General features: G+C 34.2%; 1 protein-coding gene and 2 non-coding genes across 3 annotated transcripts; 2 read left to right on the plus strand and 1 right to left on the minus strand.

Moving 5' to 3' along the window:
* The first annotated feature begins 5,936 nt into the window (after positions 1-5,936).
* Positions 5,937-6,020, plus strand: TRNAM-CAU (transfer RNA methionine (anticodon CAU)). The gene is given in 2 exon segments: positions 5,937-5,974; positions 5,985-6,020. It is a non-coding gene; the product is annotated as a tRNA-Met (tRNA).
* Positions 6,021-6,059: 39 nt separating this feature from the next.
* On the plus strand, positions 6,060-6,201 carry LOC148801194 (small nucleolar RNA snoR77). The gene has a single exon (XR_016085092.1). It is a non-coding gene; the product is annotated as a small nucleolar RNA snoR77 (small nucleolar RNA).
* Positions 6,202-6,933: 732 nt separating this feature from the next.
* Positions 6,934-8,718, minus strand: LOC104609606 (norbelladine synthase). Its single transcript, XM_010275979.3, has 2 exons — positions 8,356-8,718; positions 6,934-7,423 (listed from the first exon to the last, which is right to left on the minus strand). The coding sequence occupies exons 1-2, from the start codon at positions 8,537-8,539 to the stop codon at positions 7,122-7,124; spliced, it is 486 nt and encodes a 161-aa protein (XP_010274281.1). The 5' UTR covers positions 8,540-8,718; the 3' UTR covers positions 6,934-7,121.
* Positions 8,719-9,179: the final 461 nt, after the last annotated feature.

A 9,179-nucleotide genomic window follows, 5' to 3' on the forward strand; every position in this document is an offset into this window, starting at 1 on the left:
GAGAGAAACTGAGGGAGAACGATAGAAATTAAGGGAGAAAGAAAAATCGACCAAGAAAGAGAATGAGAACGATTGGTAGAGAGAGAGAATGAGATAAATTGATATAGAGAACGTAAATGCAGAAACCAAAAACCATTTTTATTTATTTTTAAATCACATAGTCGTTGAGTAGATAAAGATGATTGTGAGAGAGAGAGAGAGAGAGAGAGAGAGAGAGAGAGAGAGAAACTAAAAACCCTTTTTTATTTTCTAATCACCCAACACTAGAGGGCAATTTCGGTATAAGCTTTTTATTGTGTCCAATATGGATTAAGAGTCCCATGTTGGCAATAACCACATAACCCTCCAATGACATGGTGAGGGTAAACTTGAAATGTAGAGCCGTTTGTTAGAGTTTTGTTGGTTTATGGACCAACTTGTAAACAAATTTTAAATGTACAACCGGTTTCGACTAAAATTTTCCCTAATATAAAACTAATCAAAAAACAATGCTATTTCTTATCTAGATGGTGGGTCAATGATCCAATTTTTCAAAGAAGCACATGATGTCATAATTCAATAATAAATATTTAAGTTTATTTTTAATCATATTGTTACTTTTTTTTTTAATTTTCAATTTCTATCTTAACTATGATATATCTAAAATTCAAGCAATTAATATGAAGAAAGATTTCTCAAGTGCAATGCATGTGCTTAATTACTAGTTAAACTAAATATGCAGACATAGACGTGAATTTGTACGAATATTATTGCTTATCATTTTATATTTTTATTAAACAGAATATAGTGTTTGGTATTTTTTCTTATTAACCTGAGCTTTCTAGATGATTAATGACTAATTAGATGTTTGTTTGATTTTTTTAATGCTAAACTGAATATCAAAATATGTTATTTTTTCTTGTTAATATAAACTTAAATATTTTTGTCTTTAATTTTGTTGGGTTTATAGTTTCTATTAAATTGAATATGTTTGCTACTTAATTACAACATATTGCTTGATATTTTTTTGTTAACTTTTGATTCTTCATTTGTGTCAGTGTTCACTATTCATCAAGACTTCTTTACCCATTATTAACTTATTTTTATTTCTACTTTTTTTTGAAATCTAATCCAATATTTTCCTTTATTTGTTGTAGGAGTTGGTTGAGAACTTGAGATGGACGACCATTGCCTCATTGCTGATTGGAAGTTTAATTTGGTGGATGCAACGATTTCTTGGAATAGTCCTTAATCTTAAGGTCTTGAGCTTTGAATTTGAACTGGTGTTGATCATTTGGAACTTTTAAAAATTTGACTTAAGGATGATGTGGTTGAACTTAAACATTTGATGAACTTGATAATTTATGTTTGATTTGTGCTACAACTAAATGCTAACTTTTTTGATAATTTATAGGTTAAATTTCTGAAAATTTGCAGGTTAAATTTGTGCTAGAAGTTTATGTTAAATTGCTGATAATTCACAAGTTAATTTGTTGAAAAATTTACAGGTTAAATTGCTGAAATGGTGAAATTTTCATGTTTAATTTGTGTTATAAGTCAATGTTGTGTTGATAATTACTATGTTACATTGCTGAAATTTTATTTGTGTTAAGTGTAAGTTAAATTGCTGGAAATTTATAGGCTAAATTTATACATAGAAGTGTGTTAAATTGCTCATAATGCACAGGTTACAGGTTAAATTGGTGATATTCGAATGGGATATTCGATTAAAAAATGCTCAATTGAATCGAATTCAAACCATTGAATACAAAATTCGACAGATTTGTATTCAAATCATTTGATTTTTTTTTCGAATCGAATTCGAATCCACCCCAATTCGAACCCGATTCAATCCGTTTGCATCCCAACCAGTTCCTGGGTTGAATGGTCCAACAGTCTGGGTATAAAATGGAACTAGAAAATTGACCAATTCCTAGGTCGAATAGTTTGACTACCCAAAATTTTTAACCTGGGTAACAAATTGTTGACCAATCACTAAACTGTTTGAGACGATAAATGGTTTTTGGTTCATTTTTACTTTAATTATATTTTACTTTTTATTTTTCAAAATGTCATGGATTGATCCACTCAGCCCAAACAATCGATTTGCTGACCTAGAAACCGGTGACCAAAGTGATTTCATTTTCGGTTGGTTTTTAAAACCTTGCTTATTTGGCTTAATTTATTTATTTAGATCAATTAGCTTTCGTTATTAAATTTAATTAGTTAAGTTCACTTCCTTAATTAATTTAATTTACTTATTTATGTTAATTAATATAATTTTTTAGTTAACTTAATATTAAATACTTGAGGAACATTTAATTAGACCCCAAAGTAATTTACTTAATTAACTTTATTAGAGTAGCCCATTTCCAAACTTTAGGGTCAAAAGTAGCTTTTTCAAACATAAGCAGTGCCACATAACGTTGTCTAACGGATTTGTCAATGCCTTTTCAAATGTCATATGGTTTGCTTATAGATGGCCTTTTATCAAAGTATGGAACCGAAAATGGCCCTTTTTATTCTTTAGGGTCGAAATTAGCCTTTTTGCAAAATTTAGGAGTTGTCATAGCCAAAAATCCAAAAGGATATTCTCATTCAATTGTTTAAATTTTTCTTAAATCCCCAAACCGAAACTACATTTTTCTTATTTATTTGAACGATTTATGATTTAGTTAGTTTTCTAAATATAATATTAAAGTCTTCTCGGTTCTCTTAAAGATCCTTGTAGATTTCTGGTTGGATTCAATATTTAGATAAAAAGGCAGAGGTTTCATTTGATATTTATTGGTTTATTGGAGAAAGGAGTGGATAATTTTTATATTTTAAGATGATGAGAGACATTCATCTTAGTGAAATGTAACAAGAATTTAAAGAAACTTGTTTTTCAATTTTAGTGCAATTATTGTTGTTATTTTAGCTAGTTTCATTTGGAGAATATGAAGGGGTCAATTAGGGTTTGAGAGAGAAGGCCAAGGAAAAGAAAATAAGGAAATTTTAAATGGGTATTTTGGTAATTTAATGTATTCCATGATTTGACTTAACAACTAGGGGGTATTTGTTGTAAAGTGGAAGTCCAAGGGGGTCTTTGTCACTAACTCCCTAGTAGAGGGAGGTCTTAAACTTATTTTATTTAATATAGTTAATTAATATAGGATTTAATGAAAGAATGGGAGTTAATACCCTCACTATAAGACATAATGAGAGGGAGTTGAATGGGGAGAAATATAATAGTTCAAATTACATTTTGTGATGTCACACCAAAATAAAAAATAAAGGTATTCTAGTCAATAATAGGATTCAATAAATGTTAATGAGGAGAAAAATGGTTGTTCAAATTACATTTCCATCCTTACAATTAGAGAAAGACTAAATTAAAAAAATTGGGTATTTTAGTCAAATAAAAGTTTCATACTCTCATTCACACTTTTAATAGTATAGATTATTTTCATCATAGTAAAAAGATAAATATGACAAATAAGAAAATTTCTTATTAATGATGAAAACACAATACAAAATTTAAAATTAACAAAAAAAATGCAATCATCTTCATACCTATGTGGTAGGTAAAATGGTTCAACCATTTGGGTCAAATGGATCAACCCATGATGTCATAGTTAAATAATAAAAATTTTAAGATAGAAAAGTAAAAAAAATTGAAATATAAAAATAGAACTATTTAAAAAGATAAAACACAAAAAATACAAAAAAAAGTATAATTTTTTTTGTAGAAAACATTTGAGCACATATCTGATACTATATATTCTTCATATCAAATAAAATAAGTATGAAAACTAAGATTTTTTTTTTACTAATAATGAAAATGAAATACAATAAAATTCACACAAAAGTATACTAGTTTTTCTATTCATGCAAGTGGTGGGAAAACAATTCGACCATCTAGTTCAAATAGATCATCCTATGATGTCATAATTAAATAATAAAAATTTAAAAATAGATAGAAATATAATAAATTACAAAAAAAAAACAAATTAACTAGGTAGAAAAATATGGGCATAAAACTAATATTATGCATTCATCATATTAAGGGTATAAGTATGATAAATAAAGTTATTTTTTATTAATGATAAAAATGGAATACAAAAATCAAGAAAAAAATAGATAATTAATGTCTAACTTTGTGGCCCCACTAACTAGGTCAAGCAATCAATGGTTCAAGTAATTAGGTCATCACGTTGTTGACCAAGATAATAGTATTTTACAAGCAATTAATTTGATGATACATGGATCCAAATGGGTCAACCAATCAATTAGTTGATTTGATAATAAGATATAAACACTGATAAAAAATCAATGTTCTAAAAATTGATGAAACCACAATTTAATAAAGATAGGTAATCAGTTTTACCAATGCACATCATGCTTGGATTATTTATCTTTATTACATGGATTTTGATAATAACACTAAAATTATTGTTACTATTTTTTTTGCTATTATGTTGTTTATTATTATTGTCATTTGAAACTATCACGTTCAAATGCATATGCACACCTACTAGTGAAAAGAAAAACGATCATGCATTAGAACACTCTTGTAATAATTGTAAGGGTCATGTAATTAAACACCTTTGTACTTTAACATATTTACTAAAGCGTACCATCTAGTATGCATATTATTAAAACACCCCATATAATTTGGAATTACTTTACCTGATCGCTGTTAAGAACAATTTGTATTTCCATTTTGGGAATAAATGGTCATGTGACCCCTTAAAAGTGGAAAAACGTGAGAGGGCATGGGCCAAGGTTTTTTAATTGTTTCGGGGAAGGGTTTTATTTACAAAAAGGTTGATATAAAAAATACTAGGAGTATTTTTGAAACTAAAGACCTTGGACTCATGCTCTTTTATTTTCCACTTGTTTTAATCGATCATGTGGCCAAGGTTTTTAAAAAGCCACCTAGAAACAGAACTACTTTGGCACCTGGTTTCTGAGTCAATTACTCAAGGATTGAACGTGTTGATTTGTGAAGCCATAAATAATAATAAAATGCGAAAATTATACTTTAGTACCCTGAACTTTGAGGATAGTGTCAAGTTAGTACCTGAACGTAACTTTCAAATGCAGTACCTAAACTTTCAAAAGTATAAAATTGGTCGTTGGGCCGCTAATTATCTGTAGAAAATGTCAAAACTACCTTTCAAAATGAGATATTGTTCATTGTCTTATAAGGTCCTGGCTTCGTGCATGAATGTAGATGAACTCTTTAGATGAGTTCAGTTCACCACAAGTCGCAGCCGAAATTGGGGAAGATTTCCGACTCTCTTTCTCCTCTGAGGCTATTACTCGACTCTCAATATTTAACATACCAAATAGAATGGCCACCCCTACCACAAATCTTCGACCCCTGAATCGTCATCTTCCCCCAATTTTCTTTCTTTTGGCAAGCCAAACTCGTCGAGTGTTCACGCTCATCAGTCGTACGAGAATCCACTTGGTAACGTAAACTTGAAGGGGGAGGCAGTGTCACCAGAGAACATGCTCTTCCCCTCCAACGTTTCTGATCATCAAAATTATGTATCCAAAACCTGGCATGGGACTAAGAGGGTGAACCCGACGACGACGAGGCCGGCCCAAGATCATGTAATAGTAGAGAGGGGGTGAAGAGAGAAGCTCAGTCAACACTTCATCATAGCTCTATCAGCAATTGTTCCTGGCCTCAAGAAGGTTCTCCCAGACATTAACATTAATTCATTTTGAAAGAGACTAGCTAGCTAGGCTTTCTATTCTTAAGAAAAATTTCTAGTATTAAGTAACAAAAAATTAAGAATTTGATTAGAAATTTATAATTTGTGGTTGTAATAGCTGGATAAGGCTTCTGTTTTTGGAGACGCCATATCAAGTACTTTGAAACAATTGCAATAACGAGCGAGGACACTGGAAGCACGGGCCGAGAAAAGGATATTAAACCGAGATATTGGATAGGATGCATTAATGGGGTGGTGGCGCAGTTGGTTAGCGCGTAGGTCTCATAGCTTCGAGTGATCCTGAGGTCGAGAGTTCGAGCCTCTCTCACCCCAATTTAGATCCCCTTTTTATTTTTGCCTTGTTATTTTGTAAGGCAGCCCTCTTGCGAATGAACATGGCAGGTGTGGTGTTATTCTGCTTGGACATGGGGATTCCATTTCTCATCAGACTTGCTGAGTTGGGTTTTTAACTAACGCCCTTCGCTGAAGCTGGTCTAGTAAGCCTAAGTACATTGAGATCCCTCCTCCAACCAAGTTCGGAGTTTAGCATTGCAATCGGAACTTGGTGAGTTACCTGAATTGCACTCTGGGTTTCTACTTGAGTTCCAATAGAAATGCCCAAAGTCAAATCTCTAAAGATAGACCCTAATCACAGTTTCCCTATTTGCATTGAGAAATTGGTGAGTTACCTGATTGAGCTTGTACCTCAAACTCAATCAACTAGTTTTGAAAATCCAAGTGATGTGCAGTGCTTCCAATGAATGTAATTCTAAGCCACGAAAGTGGTATAGTAATGATAAGAGTATATGGACCAAGGTGGGGAGGAAGATTCCTCCAATAGGCACTGAATAGATTCCATATATATTCTGAAATTGAGAAATTTGACTTAGCTTAAGCCCATTAAGAAATCTTTCTACTAACCAAGGTTTTTAAAACCGATTTGGACAACGAACTGGTTAGGGGTCTGGTTTCCGGGTTGAACGGTGGTTCAATCGTTTGAATCAAATGGATGACCTGTTCTAACAAAAAAAATAAAAATAAAAAAACGGTCAAAACCGTTGAACGGTTCAAACAATTCAACCGCCCGAATCAATGGCTTACTGACTAAATTAACGCTTTTTTAACAAAAATCCGGTTTTAGAAAAAACCGGAACCGATTCCCAATTTTTCCGGTCCGACCATCCAATCCGGGCCGGTTTTGAAAACCATGCTACGAACTACTATATCAATATATATTGGAAGTCACTTATAAAAAACGGTGAGCAATCATGGTATTTATCAGAATTCATGGCTCCTCCAGTATCACCTCTTTCTGCAGCATAGATTTTAGCTATTTTCAAACACCCATGATCTAACCACAGAGTATACATCATTTTATTCAATATATTTGCAAGAACCCAACGACTTTATGCTCAGACAAGGAAACAAGGAGAGTTAGACGTCACAAGCTTTAGCTTTCTTCTGAATGACATAGTTTGCAACTGCCTTAGCCAATCCATATGCAGAAGTAGCATTAATCAGAGCCGCATTGGCCTCAAATTTCTCATCAACTTCAAAAACTGTGGTCGATCTGATTGTGCACGATTCAGCGTCTTTCTCTATAATTTGTGTGTTGTACTCAAACAAGGTAAATCCAAGATCTAGGTATCCTCCTTCGATCATTCGTATCACTTTTAAGCGCTCCTCGTCGTCTATCTTAATGAATTTCTCCTTCCAAGTACGTGGTTCCGGTGCCCCTAAACCACCCACCCATCAGGAAATGATTAACAAATGAAAAAGCAAATGAGGGCGTTCATCTGGAATCTTAATTTCAACCGTCTGGTTGGGTAGAAATAGAATTCCATTTTCGATGAAATGGCATTCCTCCATTCCTCAACATTTGAGGGTATGACCATTCCAACCCTCTCCCTTGGGAATGAGAAATCGAGAATCCATTCCAGCTGATTATGTCTGAAGCAAACAGATGGTAGGAATAAGTCATTCCAATTCCGATTTCACCTGATTTTGATTGTGATTCAGATTCCAAACCAAATGGACCCTGGGAAGTATCAAGGTTGGGTTTTTATACTGGTTGAATTCGACCAGGTTGCAGCCCTACCCAATGTGAAACCACCATTAGCTGTAGCTAGTTACTTGTTTTATTTTTGGTATTACATACTATACATTAGAGGGGAAATTAGGGATTAGGCAGAGCAGGAACAGGGTGCAAGTGACCATCTCGATAGATGGATTGGACCTGTTCAATCCAACATCAATTTGGATGGATTGGACCGAATCCATTCCATCCAAATTGAATTTATATTAGATTGGATTGGATTGAGCCAATATCTTATCCATAAATAGAAGATAAGAATATAGGAATCAATGAACCCGGGTTTGATTTGAAATTACCCAATCTAAATCGACACAGGCATTGAATTGGACAGGTTGAATATTTTGGACGAAAATGGACTCACATTGGATCGGATCGGATTGGACCAAACCCAGTCCAATACTAGCTCGCAACTGTATGTATGTAAGGGGTCAAGGTTGAAATCTGAATCATGATCTTGTAATTAACTTGAAAATTATTGCTCCTCAGCTATGGTTTTATGAAATCCATCAAAGCTCAAGTTGATATTCCGGTGAAACGATAAACCCAGATGGAGGGAAAAGGAAGTAACAGTACCTGGGACAAGTTGGACGTATAGAATGGTGCCAACGCCTCCATTGCCATGGATAAAGTCGACCTTCTGAAAGACATCGGGCTGAAGCTGGACGATGTGGGTGGGTAGCACAGGGGTGCCGTACACCGCCCAGATATCGTCGACGGGCACGTCCACATCTAATTCATTCGTTACTTGCCCACGCATTTCCCCCCCTTCTCTTCTCTTCCTTGTGAGGCCTGGCCAGTGGCCAATCACAATTCTCCAACAAAGCTTGTGCTCTCTTCTAGATCTTCTTCTCCGGTGGGCAGTGGCGATGGTGGGTTAACAAGAAATAAGGACTTCAATTTATAAGCTTGCTCTAATGGTGTTGTCCTCAATCCTCTCACTTCAAAATTTATTGAAGATGACAGCCCTACGCCCTATCCTTTGTTGGTAATCCATTATTGTAGATGAGGATAAGATTGGACCTTTCCCTTAACAATTATTACACGCTCTTCCACGTGCTGTTAGCTTAAATTGATGAAAACTCAACACCATCATCTATAGATGCCAGTTGGCAAATCCCAATGGACTGAAACGGGATCTGCTCCTCACACTTGTACGCGCGCCTCACATGCACATCTACCCTGCATTGGAAACATCTCCCGTCCTGTGAAAAATAAGGGGATGTGCGTGTGAGGCGCCCTATATGAGAAGCAGATCCGATCTCCAATATAATGGATTCCCCCACAAAGTGCACCCTACAGCCACCCACAGCACATAGGATGGGCATCATCCTGTCCCATTGGTTGTTTTGGTTATAGGAGATTTGGGATTAAATCCAATAACCAAAAGAGTTATTTTT

Source organism: Nelumbo nucifera, chromosome 3 (genome assembly GCF_055504915.1).
Source record: "Nelumbo nucifera cultivar China Antique chromosome 3, China Antique-T2T, whole genome shotgun sequence".
Classification (NCBI taxonomy): Eukaryota; Viridiplantae; Streptophyta; class Magnoliopsida; order Proteales; family Nelumbonaceae; genus Nelumbo; species Nelumbo nucifera.